At 28.3% G+C, this 16102-nt stretch overlaps 1 protein-coding gene across 1 annotated transcript in view; it reads left to right on the plus strand.

The window, feature by feature from the left end:
- Positions 1 to 16102, plus strand: part of LOC107447099 (structural maintenance of chromosomes 5) — a gene marked incomplete in the record, with an annotated part of 61206 nt that overhangs the window by 11455 nt on the left and 33649 nt on the right. Inside the window, 7 exon segments of the mRNA XM_071179083.1 lie at positions 1874 to 2086; positions 5103 to 5264; positions 7982 to 8053; positions 8236 to 8297; positions 9616 to 9694; positions 12974 to 13091; positions 13296 to 13450. Coding sequence (XP_071035184.1) covers positions 1874 to 2086; positions 5103 to 5264; positions 7982 to 8053; positions 8236 to 8297; positions 9616 to 9694; positions 12974 to 13091; positions 13296 to 13450 — 861 coding nt within the window.

Below are 16102 nucleotides of genomic sequence, written 5' to 3' on the forward strand. Positions count from 1 at the left end.
TGAAAATCGCTTATATATATATATATACTCTGGTATGCAAAAATTAAGGACAAAATGGAAAATCTAGCATAACACATGATATATTCACATGATGCACTGGGGGCCATGTTGTAAGAAAATAAAACAAGCTGCCGGTGGAAGCTCAGTATTTATGTGAATAGTATTCTAAAGTATATATCAGTTTAAACAAAGGGAATTTGTTGTTAGGGTGTTATATGGCTAACAGACAACACAGAAGAGACTTAACACGGCTTGTCTATTTGCCCGATGGTCAGTAAGTTGGATTCCATTAACGCAAATTCACTGGAGACACCAGTTAATGTGGTGCCAGGAGCACAGCAACTGGACAGATGCGCAATGGGGTTGAGTACTATTTACGAATGAGAGCAGATTTTGTCTGACCAGTGATTCTGGATGTATACACATCTGGATAGAGCAAAGAACATGATATAACACCTCAAACACCATCAAAAGAGACAGATTTGAAGGAGAATCAGTTCTTGTATTGGATGTTATCATGTTTGGTACTCGCACTGATCTACACATCTTCAAATGTGATTCAGTCACTAGCGCACACTATTGTATCTAGGTTTTTCTTCCTTATATGCAACTTTTTAGAGGTGCTGTGTGAGGAATTCATCTTCATGAACGATAATGCTACACCTCATCGTACAGTGGCTCTTACAGAACTGTTGGAGACACTGAAGATATTGCACATATGGAATGGCTGGCAAGGTTCTGGGATTTTAATTCGATTGTACACATGTGGGACACTCTGGAGGGACGATTGGCACCAGCACCCCAGCCGCCGGCAACAATTCCGCAGCTGTGATTTGAACTACAATGGGCAGTTATTTCTGAAGAGCTTCCGCAGATGATGTCAAACCTGCACAGCTGTCAGAGGTGATCATATCCCATGCTAAAGACCGGAATTTCCTTGTCAGTTCCGTGCAACATTGATGTTTTGATCATTTGTACAATTGTGCTTCTAGTCTATATTTCAATGAATTTCCTTAATGCTCCTGTAGATTATATATTTTTTTGCAAGTTGTGTACTTTCACACATTCTTGCACTTTGAGGTTTCCATGGTATGATTTACATCGAGTTTCAACAATCCTGTTCAAACTTACTTTCGAAAAACCACCTTTTCCCTAATTTTCGCACACCAGTGTATATGTATATGCAGTAGGACTTCTATTTAACGAATAATAAGAAAAAAATTCAAAGTAATTAAAGCAATTAAAAACTATACTTCCAGTGGAAAAACACGCTATGCAGCTGAAGTTCCAAAAGGACTTGAAAAATTACGAAAAAATACAGCAACCGAAGCTGATGTCTTCAGGGGGTACCAGCTCCTGAAGCCATAAATGCAAAACCTTTTCTACCGAGAGAGAGCACGATAAATGTCTAAATTGCTCTCTCTGTATCCCAAAGGTTTTGCCAAAGTCCAGGAAGGGAAAATACAATATAAAATACATTAAGCAAGAAAAGATTTTGCATTTATCGATTCCGTAGCTGGTACCCCCTGAAGACTTCAGCTTCGGTTTTCATATTTTTCATAATTTTTCATTGTTTCTCTATTTAACAAAGTTGCTAAATCCTAATAAAACCTTCACTATATGGAAAATTTGTTAAATAGAAAATCCGCATTTAAAATGCTAAAACACAAAACGGGCTTTAAATTCTTTAACACTAGACGTAATTAAAATAGCAACTGTAAATTATTATCTGCTATTTATTTTATAAATCTTAACCATAAAAGAAGTCTGTACGAAAATTAGAAATGGAACAAAAGATTATCTTGTGTTACATGCTGTCATTATCGTATGTGTATTAATTGTTCTGTATCTAAACCACTTTATATTTCTTTAGATTGGAGAACCTCATTTATATCAGCTTTTTAAAGACTTAAAACAAATGAAAGTGGACTCTGTGAAATTAGAAGAAGAAATCAATTTACATAAAAATCACAAAAGTGTAGAAGATCAAAAAAATGAACGAATAAAAGTGGATGTTGAAAAACAGGAAGAAAGAACAATACTAAAAGAAACTCTAAGAACTTTGAAACAGCATAAAATGTATTTGGTAAGACAACTTCTGTATGGTGGTATGAAAAAATTGAGATGTTTAATTACTTAAATATTTAAATTTTGATATATCTGTGGCAGATATGTATAATATTCACAAATGCGCTGACGCCATTCGTAGAAAATTTATCACAATCACTTGATCTAAAATCACACATTGTCATTCATATTTACATGAATTGAGATCTCAATAGCATTTTGTATTTTCACTATTTTATATAAAATATTGCAATTTGTATTCACATGAGTTAAAAGCCGTTATATGTTTATAATGTGGTTCGTGTGAATTAAAAAGTATACATCGGTGCATTGCCATAATTGGCATTATGTATTTCCTAGCCTTGAATATTTCTTTAATTTCTTAAATGTATTTTTTTAAATCATTCTTAATCGAGTTTTAATTAAATTAAACCATTTATTTACTTTCCATTTCAATGCAAATGTAAAATGGAATCAAAAACAAAATCTGTTTTTAACTTTTTATTTTTTACCATACTAATTCTCAGTCTTTTTGGTGATTAGCCATAGCCAAATTATTTTCAAATTTATGTTGATTAAGGGAGTTGGCTTTGTTTTTGACTATTTTAACTTTCGATGAATCGCGAACTCCTGATCCCTTTCCATGCTCTTAGTTGTCTGTTGGGAACAATTCACTTTACTTTTAATTTTGAGTTCTTGGCGCTGGGACTGGAAGGGGGGGGGGCTTCGGCCTCTCTGCCCCAACTGTTGAATTTTTATCTTTACAGAAATTCTTGATGTTAGAAGAATGATTTTCTTGATCCCTTTGACGAATTTTCTTTCTTTATTTCATTATTTCTAAGTCATATTCTCTAAATAATAAATCAATTTTTCTCAAATGAATTTCTTTATTTTTCTGGGATAAACATGCCTCCTTCATAACCGAAACAAATCTATCTCATACAGCCAAAATTATGCTTAATACTACAATGATGCTACCTCCACTAACCACTAAATTGGACTAACAGCTCCCATCATAATCAGAATTCGCTTTAACTCTATTTAAAAATCAAACATCAAAATTCATATTTAAGCTATTTATAAATCAAACATGGAGATTGTGTTGGACGCAATTTTTAAATTAAATATTGAGATTCGTATTTGCATGATTTAAAAACCATACTTTGAGATTCATATTTGCACAATTTAAATTAAAAAAATAAAATTTTGCTTGGATAATTTTTATTATATGTTTATAGCATTCTATGGAATTATGTTTCCTACATCCACTTTTTGTTTGCTTAAATTTCAGGTATTTTTTCACTTACAGTAAAACCTGTTTTTGTGCGGTGGATAGGGACCGCATAAAAGAAATCGTACAAAAAAGAATATTCGAAAATTTTATAAATTCTTACATATAATAACAACTTTGTACGATATACAACCTAAAACTTTTTTAATGCGGTGGATAGGGACCGCATAAAAAAAGTCGGACTCAGAAATACATCAATAATTCATGAAATAGATATGAGAATGCTTTCAATTAAATTAAATAAGACCTAAAGAAATTGTAAAAATATTTAATTCTTCATTGTACATATACATGGAGAAGTTTTCAAATTACACATTAAATAGTTTTCTGCTACTCGTCGTAATCCAGAACGCGCATCTTCTTGGAATGAATTGGTTGAAAATCGCTTACGTCGCTTGAAGATAGGATTTCAATTGATTTGCTTTTTGGTACCATAAAGTCAGTGATCAAATAAAATGAAATAAAAATCATAAAAACTACATATAAATCGAAACAAAAGCAATTAATTTATTTACCTTTAATCTCACTATAAAATAAATCCTTAATCACATGAATCGTGTCTAAAACTCTGAATACAAAATGTATAGTATTTGAGAGACGCGCAGACAAGAATTTACAAAATAAAAATAACGGTTTAATTTTAAAATACTAAGTATTTTAACAGAGCAGACGATTTTTTACTGATTTACTTCAACTTGTTTAGCGCAGAATAAATTTTAAACAGAAGAGAAAATGGAGTTGACGATAATAAATGAACTAATGAAAGTAAATAAACAGAGCATCGCGAAGTTCAGATACATCGTTGTCAAGGAGACCACTTAATCAGAGTTCGACCACAACATATATATGCACATTGATAGGAAACATTGAACTGGTGCTAACACGGCTAAGATTCATATACCGCATAAAAATAAATTGCACAAAAATAAAATCGCACAAAAATAAAATCGCATAAAAAAGGACCACACAAAAACAGGTTTCACTGTATTTAAAAAGTGTTTTGCACACAACAATTTTAGATTTCTATTTTCAGCTACTTTTTTTTAATTTTTTTTAATCAAACCCATTAGTTGACGTTATAAGATCAAAAATGTATAATTATGACTTATGATAAAAAAACTACTAATTTATATTAAATTGATACATATTATAGAGGAGTGTTTGAAATAAGGTATTTCCCTTCATTTATAGAATTCTTTTTCTTGCTGGCATTAATATTGCAAGTAGTTCCAGAAACAGTTATAAACGTTTTACTGTAGAGAAACTTTGTTGAAGGGAGACTTTGTGTTTTGTTAGATAATTATTTTTAAGCCAAATTGTGTTCCAGCACTTTCGTTACTTTCGGTAATTACTTCCTACTTGGCTAAAAAATATTTTCCTATTAATTTCTTGTCCAAAGGGTAAGGCAACTTGGAGAAATCATATCTGTCAAACAGCTGATTAGCAGAAGTTGTATATTTAAAATTTGATTTTTCAAGAACTGTCTGATTTTGTACTTTACTGTGTAAAAATGCATTCTTTAAAATGAACGTAAAAAGTTTCACACCTTGCAATTCAATTTTTTTAAAATTATTATTAAATAAAATAATAAAATCACTAAAGTATGAAAAATTATTTTTCGCATGGAATTTTCTGTTGAAACATGAATTTTATAGTATCTTTTATACCATATTTAGTTTTATTTTAAGAATTATTTTTTTTATTTCTCTTATTATGCATACTAATATTCCTTTTTATATTTTAGGACTATCAAGAAATACGGAAAATGTCATCTGATCTAAAAAAAAAAATTAAGCCAAAAGAAGAAGAAATTAACACAGCAAAACTGGATATTGAAAAAATAAATAATTATTGTCAAGAAAAAAATTCTATTATCCGAGAAAACTTTGAGCAGATTAAAAATGCGGTTTGTATAATAATTATATAATATCTTATTTAATATGGTATTGATATAGTTATATTTTTCATTGTTAATTAATTGATTTCAAGTCATATTTTTCTTTGAAAATACTATATTTAAAAGGCTTGTAACAATATCGTGATGTGTCACACTTTTTTCAAATTTGACATTTTTCCATCCAACTGTTTCTTAATATTGTTTCCAGGCAGCTACTTTACAAGTTTCTTGAATTTACACTCCGTGTCATCTTAAGGAACTGATTTACTCAGCTTTTTCTGTTAAAGTTTTGTTGAGAATTAAAGCTTTCTTGCTTTATTATATTTTTCTGTCTTCATTTTTTATTTTATTTTTATAGTTTTAGATAGCCTCAAACATGGTTTTGGTCATAATAGCTAGCAAAGAAAAAAAATCTATGCTTATGCTATAGAATAATTGAACACATTTTTAATATTCCCTGCAGGCTCCTGTTTTCTGAGTCTTTTTTGTGAAATAAATATAAGTATAAAGAAGCAATTATCTTCCACTTAAAAAATTATTTTCATTTAATTTTTACAACCATATTAAATTAAAAAATTAATCTTAATAGAAAATCTTTCTATTTCAATTTCTTATTGAGTAGTTTATATAACTGTTCAGTTGAAATAAGATAAATTTAATTTTACTTTGAAAAACAATAAACTTTTTTAATACTGATGTAATTATCTAGGAAAGCACAATCATTTTGATTCATTTGAAGAAAAAAATTGGGCAGTCTTATTAATTCCCATGCTACACTGTCCCAAAGGCATATTTGTCTTTTATAATAATCTTTAACCATATAGTATAAAACATTAAAACTAAATACTAGATCTTCAAAGCAGAGACATTAGTCATAGTATAAAGCTTTACCATATCTATCCATACTATGAGGCAAATTTGAAAGAAAGCAAGTCCCATATCCAGACGTTCGTTTTTCAAAAGGGTCTTTTTTTACGGACACTTTTTAAAAATCAAAATAAGCAAAACTCTTTTATTTTTTCATAAAAAAACAATAATTTTTTTTCCTCTTGCGACCTGTGAAGAAAATGCTGGGATGAAAATCCTCCACTTTTCTGCTGATTTCTACTTTGTTGCGATAATTACCTGCCCTCTGATTTCCATTATGACGTGAAAATAATTGGATATTACGTAAACAAAATACCACTGCAGTAGGAAAATTTTTTTCTCACGTCTTGCATGAAAGGATTATTACTGCTAATAATCACTCACTCAATTTCAGAATGTGCAAAAATTTCACATTTTGAAATTATTGCCGATTTGAGATGGAATGGTCACGACTAAAATGGGTCATAAAGTTATTATTCAAAATCGCTATTCGAAATTTCCCTTTTATGATACTGTAGCATTTAAAAATTATGAAAATATTTTGCCACAACTGACAGAAATGCAATAATCCTCAATAATTAAGTGCAAAATGTGCATTTAGAAGTTTTATGAATAAAATAATATGGTATTAAAATATTGAGAATTTAAAAACTAAGTGAAAATCCTTTTTAATAATTACCAAAAAAAAAACTATTGACAAAACCATGCGGATTCACTGTGTAATCGTTGCTACTTTAGTAGATCAAGAAGTGATTACTAACTGAAACATGTTATTCAGAATTAGCTGTATGCTATAGTGGCATATTAAAATATTACGACTTTAAAAACCAAGTGGAAATTGAAAACAAATGCTGTGAAAATAGTGTGAACAACATGGATTTATAGGTTGTTAATTGAATTTAATGTTCATTATTGTCCTTTTGTTATTTTTTATCAAATAAAGATGTTTTATGGTTATTTACCTCAATGACTTATTATATGGAAAAATATGATTTCTCTGACTTGCTGAAGTCCTGACGATTCCAGATATAGGACTTACCACTGAGTATTAAAACTTACATTTCTGCGAAATTTTTACAAAATTGCTTTCAACTTTCTGCAGGTAGATATTTAGACATTTTTTGATGTTTTGTGAGGCAGGAAGGTTTTCAGAATTAAGGTGATGATCTTTCAGGCATTTTAAAATACTTTTAGAATGTTTACAGTAGCTTTTTGTTTGTAATGTCGGAAAATTAATTAATCAGTTTTTCACAACAACTACCGATGCATTCACTTTTAAGATAGCTGCTAATTTTATTTTTATTTCATTTATATATAAAATTCTTAAAGTATCTTCCCAAAATTTGATCTTTGTATCTACGAAATATCTACAAATAGTGACAATTTATTCTATGCTAAGTATCGATGGGGCATGTCTTATCTTTTGGCATTGCTTAAGTTTTAATCATAAATTTTAAGTTTTTACTAATCATAAATTTCAAACTGTTTAGGTTAGTGACATATAAAGAAAAGTGCATTACTTCTTTATTGTTCTGAAGTATTACTAATACTATTTGTTTTGATTAATGCATTTTTACAAATCATATCCTTCTAAATATAAAACAGGAAAACTGAATTGCTATGTGCGAATGATTGATTCAGACTCAACACAAAATTGAATTTAAGATTAATAGTTAAAAGGTTGAAGTTTTATATGATAATTACTACCTTAATAAAATGATAATTAATACATTCATAGTTTCAAAATCACGATTTTTCATATGATACTTGTATCCCAACTAATTAAAACTTGAAATTTTTTTTTTTGATGTATTATATATTTTAATTCTTATTAATGCTATATTCTTTTATTTTTTTAGAAAAGGACATCATCTGTTATTCAAGAAAAAATTGTAGAATATGAAGCTAAACTATCTGAATTTCAAGATATGGTATGTAACATAAAAGTTGTAACCTTCTAACTTTCTATTGTTAATATATTTTTTCTATTCACAAGAACTAATGTTTGTTCAAATTCTAGCTTGAACTATGCATTTTGGGTGCAAAATTTATTTTAATAAACTTAATATATTTGAAACTACATTTTAGTATGTTGAATTATTTTAATTTTCAGGGTTGCAATGCCAAAATACGTTATCAAAAAAGAATTGAAGAAAAAAGAAATCAAGTACAAAAGTATGATTTTTATAAATTAATATCAATGTATATATATATATAATTTTACCAAAAACGTGTGTGGTCTCAAATTTGTTGCTTGAATTATTCACATGTTTTGCCATCTCCATCTATTTAAAAAAAAATCAGGATTTTAAAAATCACATTGAAAACTGCATCTATAGATCCAAAAAAAAATTTAATAAAACCACATGGATTTATGATGATAAGATCAAGATCTCCTCAAAGTAGTTGCTCAAATATGTGATTAAAGATGTTGTAAATTAGAACAAAATGTGAAATTCATAATAACATCTGCTAAAAAATGAAATCGGTTGAATGGAATGAATTTACAATGAAATTGTTGTGAATCAAAATATACTGATAACGATTTTATAACGGTGTGATTTATGATATAATCGTCACAAATCAAGTTATTAAGAAAAATTAACACAAATTCGTAATCTGAGAATAACATGTTTTTAATAATTCACTAAAAAGCTTTTTTGATTTGTGTGAAAATCCATAGCCAGTAACTGTCGAGACATGAATGACTAAGACATGAATGACATGATGTACAACAATTTCATTGTTATTTCATGCAGTGCATGAAATAACAATGGAATTGTTGTGAATCAAGTGCATAAATGTTTTGTAACTAAAAACTTCTGGATTTTAAGAACTATGTAGAAATTCCTAGCAATAAAGCTGAAAAACCTATAAATTTACAATGGAATTCATCTTAAAACGAGCGAAATAAAAATATGTGAGGTTCGAGAATTCTGTGTCGTTAATATGCTTTAAAAAAATTAAATAAAAAATTGGAGATTTTAAAATTGAAAATTCAAAGCATTAAGACTATGTTAAGCTATTTTCTATACCATTACATGTTTGCCAACAAAGATGAGCCCTGGCTTTTAAAATTCTGATTTTTTGTAAATTCTTAAATTAAATTCAGTCCAGTTTCTCATCAATTAATTAAAGATTATACCATTTAAATAAAGATTATACGCATTATAAATTTGAACAAGGAAATTTTAAAACTAGTTGGAAATGCAAATTTAAACTGAATGTTATTTTTTTGGTTCTCTGTTTGCTTAAGTGGTATCAATCAATCTGACTGGTATTAATTTAATGTATATGTTGAGAATTAAATAAATGATTTATAAGGAGCCATTATTTAAACAAGTGAAACAATGTTCTTTCATTAATTTTATTTTAAAGAAAACTTTATTTTTGGCATATTGTATCACTAATGTTTTTAGCTCTACAAAGGAAAAATAAAGCAATAATTATTTTGATTTTAAATATGTTTTTTGTTGGATTTGTATTTTTTTAGATTAGCTGAAATTAAACAACAAAAGCTTGCTTTAGAAAGGCTAGTTCAAAAAAGTAGATCGGAATGTCCGGAACTGAAGGTATCTAACTATTATTTTCTTATAAATAGTTTTAGAATCATCCTCTGAAATATTTCCAAAATTTTAGGGGTTATGCCTAATTTTAATGTTATTTCCTTAACAGAAAAGAGTTTCCTTTTAGCAAGAATCTATGAATCTCAGTCACCATGGCACCTAAAAAATAGAAGCTTCTTCGCAATATTTTAACAAACTTAAAATCAAATAATGATATGCTACTTTCTATTCTATTGTATGCTGGCTTCGATTTCATGTAGGATGTAATTGTTGCAGACCAAGCTCATTAAAATGTGATTGATATTCCTATATCCTATTAAAAATATTGAGTTTCTTTTTAAAAAAAAAAGAAAGAAAGAAACATGTGGTTGTGACTAAAAAAAGATGTATGATCAGCAAATAAAAACCTAGGAAATCAGGGAAATAAAAAAAAAAAAAGCTAGAAATTTTTTTAAAATTTTTTACTCATTTTCGTAATTTAAGTTATTTTACCATCCATTATACCCACTTTTTTTAGACTGAAATGTATCGCCAAACAGTTGAGCTATCATCAATTTAGCAATACATTGCTTGCAACAAAATTTGTTCCATTATAACGCTGTTAAACTAGAATGCAGCTTAAAACTCTCCTATGGTTTCTAAACAAATGGAGAAGCCTTTTACCTCTATGGAGACTATGGGACTGAGCAGTTTAGGAAAAGTAAAAATTTTGGTGTACGTGGAAGATGGGGTTAGGATATTTGCTCCTGTTTTTAAAAGTAATTTTTTCCCCCTTCTAGTCCATTTATGGTTCAAGCTTGTTTCGATGCTTTGGTCATAATTTTTTTCTTCCTATTTTGACAAAGTAATTCAAAATGTATTAGTATTTTTAACTTTATAAATTTCTCCAAAAATTAGTTGGTTATAATTTAAGAACAATAGAATTTATATTGCACTCTTTTTCGGAAAGCTTTTGTACAAATTTTTTTTTATCCAATGAAATCGAGAATTGTTTTTTTTTTTTTTAGTAGAGCCAACCAATAACACATTTTCTTACAATTTCTAACAACAATGTCTGTCTACAAATTGTTACAATTGTTGCATTAATGCTAATTTTCTAGATTTCATTTTAACCTTTTACAGCATATTTTAATTTAAAAAAAGTTTTTTTTAAGAACTATATTTTAACATTTAATTTTACTTTTTTGTAGGTAAATATTTGATTTTTGATCCGAAATTCAAATTGCGTAGTAATTAGTAATCACAATATCGAAAGTTCATAAATGTTGCTTGCTTACATTCCAGAGATGATATTTCCACTGTTTCACCTTTTACCATAAAAATTGACTAAGACTGAGGAATGCAAAGGAAACATGTTAAATGATGTATAAACATAAAATATATATTTCATAGCTGCCAAGTGTACACATTTTATCGGAACGGTTCCGTTTTTTATGCTTTGTTCTGATAATACGATTTTGGGTCAAAATGTTCCGATTTTTCATCTTATCTTAATTTTTTCTTTTACTCTATGAAGCGATCCATGTCCGATTGGCGAAATCCAATCAAGTCACGTTATCTCTTAGCTCCGCCTCTAGCTCTATTCGTATGTTTGATGACGCATGTACGGGTCACTTTACAGACACCAAGAGGAAATTTTAGCTTCCTGATTCTTTGTCTTTTACTTGCAACTGTACCGGTGTTGAATGTTTACTCAGAACGCATCTCTTCGATTTGAGTTTAGCTTTGAATGTTTTTTCATGTGGTTATCTGAAAAAATGTCAAAAATTCGGCGAAGTCAGTGTTTTCGCGACAATTATAGTGAAGAACTTGATTTCATCAAGAAAGGAGACATCGTACACGTTATGTATTGCTTGCAATATATGGCAAGCATGCTACCGCGTATACAAATATGAAAAAGTCGGCAAAAATTTCTGATTTTGTGTCCACTATTGATCTACAATCAATTAGAAGCGAACTATAGGATTTCTCCTTGAACACAATATTCCGTTAGCTGCTGCGGACCATGCATCAAAGTTGTTTTGTGCGATGTTTCCAACTTCTTCTACTTTGCAGGCAATTTTGATTGCCAAGTCCCAAATGATTCAGCCCTGTTATAGACAAGTGTTTGATGAAAAGTTTTTAAAATCAGCCAAATCTGCTACAACTGTAGCTCTTAACAAGAATAATTGATTATTTTTTATATGCATTTATTGTCACATATATTTGAGTAATAATAAAATATTTTGTTTTTAAATATGTTTTAAATTACTAAAATCAGCTATCATTTCTGTTTAATTAGTTTGTTGAATAAGAATAATAATCAGAAATCTTGTCAGTTGATATGTACTATAATCAGTAATAATTGTTACATTAAATCTTATACAGTTACAATTATACAAACATTTAGTGTAAAGAAGTAAACTTTAATGTCGCGACCGTGTTACGTGTTCATATTTTTTTCCCTGGCAGGTATGATACTTTTTTTATTCAAAGGAAACTTTGGTTCTTTTGTTCTGCTCTGTACAGGTACAAGTTTCTAATTGAAAAAACAAAACAGTTAATTATGCTAAACTTAAAAATCCTATGTTTAGATTGGAATTCTATAAATATTTTAATTTCAAATAAGAAAAAAAAGAATAAAAATTTAAAGAATTTTATCTATTTTTTTAATTGAGTATGCAATAAGAAATTAGACAATTTTGCATTTGCGACATTAATTTTTGTATACTGAATCTGTTAAAATAATATTGCAAATTTAAAGCAGCATTATTTAAACATTTGACTTGAGACATTGGTCTAAAGAAAATATGATCAATGAACTTTATAAAGAGCACTGTTTACATAAAATGCAGTATAAAATGGCTTAATATTGAAATGTAAATACAGTTACTGACAAAAATGTTTTTTCACTTATGAATTTCAATGAAATGAGACTATCCATTAATTAAAATGAATATTTCTGAACGGATATTTAATTATAAAAATTATATTCCATTTTTTAGCTAAACTGTATGGAATATTTTAAAAACAAAGCAAAAGTTTATATTTTAGACATCAGTAATCAGAAAATAACAAAACGTTATCGCACAAAAGTCATTGTATGCTTTAAAAAAAAAAACACACACAATCTGGGAAGTAAAAGCGGCTAATGCACAATGCGAACCACATACCTGGCATCATGCTTTTAGTCTCAAAATCTTCGAGCCTTTACTTTCATGATTCTACAGCCAAAATGCTTTACTTTTAAATATTTGCAAACTTGTTCTTTTATATTTCATCTGTGTAAATTTTATTTTTTTATAGGAAGAAAACATAAAATTGACAGCAGAATTAGAAGACTATAAAACTCACATCTCAAAACTTAACTCAACATTTGCTTTTATAAATGTGGAGAGAAATAAATTGGAATATGGTATTAAAAGTAAGTATTCCATATTTATACTGATGTTTCAAAGTTATACTATATGATAATATCGATAAGATAGAGGGTTTCTCAAAACAGATTATATATAAACAGGAACGATCTTAAATTTGGAATTAGAGCTATTTAAGTATTTCAATTCTTGCAAACCACTATTTGTTAACCTATCTCAATTTTTTCTTTCTTTGTCTTATAACTATTTAGATAATTTAAACGAAATTGAATCTTTGAGAAATGAAGATAATAAAAGATTAGAATTTTTGAAGCAGAGGTTCAAGGATGCATATGAAGGAGTTATATGGTTACAACAAAATTATAATAGATTTAGAGCTAAAGTTCATCCACCAATACTGACTTTGGTAAGAGAAATTTTATTTACTTTTTTCTTTAAAATTCAATGTTTTATAATTATATTGTTATATTAGCAAAAATGAACACTCAACTAAATAAAAAGTTAATTCTTAACAAGGGCTGATTTCCGAAGAGTTTAAAGATAGTAATAAAATTTTAAAATAAAATTATTCTCTTGAATATCAAAGGTTTGTCAAATTTTATAATGAAATAATTGAAGATTTATGACTCACGGTTTTGGAACAGCTGCTGAAATTGAGCCTAACTACTCCAGAATGCATTTTCCCCCCAAATTGTTACTCATAATTGCTGTTTTTTTTTTATATACAAATGTAAAAACTAATACTATTCATTCACAATATGGCCAAGCGAGCACCAAATCTTAGCTAAGGAATTGGTTTTAATGCATCCTGACAGCAAGCAGTATTCATTTTTTCTCTTAAATTATTTTTATCCTGCTTCTCTCATATCAAATGATTTGGAAATATTTTGTATATTCAGTTCGATCTTCTCTCATATTGCACTTTTTCCTAATTCATCAGAATGTAAAAATAAAGTTCAAGGTTATGGCATTTTTCATGTAGCGGTTACATACCTCTAGTATAGCTTATTATTTCTGTGAGTAAGAATTAAAGAGAGGGAAGCTACAAATAAACTTGTTGCTATTTCTTCATTTTAATGATATGCAAAATGGCCAGTGTGTTGCAAATTGGTTTATAATGCAATCAGATTTTGTGTAAAAGTCTGAGATGTTTTGACATTGTTGCTTGTTCACATTATTGTTTTTCAAATACAAGCTTGCTATGTGCTTGCTTGTTTATTTCTATTATAATGTAATTTATGGCATTTATTTGTTTTTCTTCAGGACAATAATATAGTCTTCTTAATAATGTTCAAATAAATTTGTGATCTTGTTCCCAGGTCGTCTTGCTGCTTCTTACAACGCTGTGCATTAAAAAATATGCGTGTAAGCAAACAGAATTAAGCTCCTCAAGTAGTTATTACTAAAACGAAATTCACTTGTCCTAATAATGTATTAAAAACATTTGAATTGGAAAACCATCATGGAAAATGTAAAAAGAAAAGGCTCAATAAATGACCTGAATTTGGCTACTCTAATAGCTTAATTCATTGTGAAAATTCCGAATAAGCATAATTGAAAAGAAATCTTTGAATCAACAGAGGCATTTATTGGGCAAAAAAGAAAAAAAAATATTAAAGAGGCACATAACTTCTAATAATAAGCATATTGAACGAAAATATTCTACTTTCTTCATCATACTTAGTTTAACTCTCCTACAAACCTAATCTTGGTCTGTGTTATAGATTAAAAAACCAATCAAAACGCATGCATTATGAGGCAAAGAAAAACTGTAAAAGCAACACTTACAACTGATATGTAATTTGTTTTTATGTTCAAAAGTAAGCTTTAAAATAAAAATAATAAACAGACGGGAAAAAAATACCTCATAATAGTTTCAATGTGAAATTGTACATGGGCTGCCTTTGTTTCATACCCAAGCTGACACCCATCAATCTGAAGTCGAGTGTGCTTTAGTCTACTACCAGGGATCCGACCCCAGTTCTTCTTTATGAAAGTTGTATTTTATCCACTGAGCCAACATGGCTTTTTTTACATTATAGATTTTCCTCAATAATTAATCCATTGCTATTTGGAACGGGGGGAAAAAATTAAGGATTGTTTCAAAGAAGTTGTAGTGTTTAAAAAAAAATTGTTTTGTGAAAGAGAAGGGACAGAGGCTAGTGTACCAGAAAGAAATCATAATTATACAAATAAAAAATGCTTTCTTAAAAGGTAAATTACAGATGCTAATTATAATATCAATAATAAATCAACAATATTTTATGTTATGTTGTAATTTGGGCCAAAAAAAAATCCTTAAAGTACCTCTTTATTATAAAATCACCTATACTTTTCAGGAAAATAGCATATAAAATAATAAAACAAAGTTTAATTGAATTTTGAAATTAAAGAAAAAAATCTTCTGTACTACATTTTCATCAAATATTAGATTTCAGACTTGATATTATTTAAATAGGTGCTATAAAAGAAAGTTTTTCGTTTTCTTTGCATCTCAAAAACGCTTTTGTCTTCCTTCAAAAGAATAGGGATGCTCATTCCAATATACTTTTTTTATACGCTATATTTTCTTAACATTTTATCTTGAATTTGTGGTTGGTTTTTAAATATTTTTTTAAAATGTCTATATTAGGTTTTTATCTTTCCATCTGATAAATTAATTTACTTATTTTCTAGGATATAATTTTTGATATAATAATATTAAATTTTGACTTTAATAATTATTTTTCATTGATTCAACGCACCTTTGTGGGCCAAGGCCTTCATTAAAACCTGCCTCTTTCATATTGTCATAATAAGTAAAATGATATAGATTACTTAAGTCAATAATATGAGCTTTTTTTATATTTGACGTTTAGTTGATGTAAATTAGGTTTTTATCGATTACTTCTATAGTGCACATTTTTAACATTTTAGGTTTTTTAACAAACTTTTAATTTCTTAAAAAGAATTGAATTTAAGTTTGTATTTAGAACCTTATTTTTTTCTTGAAAGACCCAATTTAAATAAGATTTAGTGAAAACTCTGATTATATTTCTCACCATGTAATTAATTTTTT

The sequence above is a fragment of the Parasteatoda tepidariorum genome, chromosome 1 (assembly GCF_043381705.1).
Source record: "Parasteatoda tepidariorum isolate YZ-2023 chromosome 1, CAS_Ptep_4.0, whole genome shotgun sequence".
Lineage (NCBI taxonomy): Eukaryota > Metazoa > Arthropoda > Arachnida > Araneae > Theridiidae > Parasteatoda > Parasteatoda tepidariorum.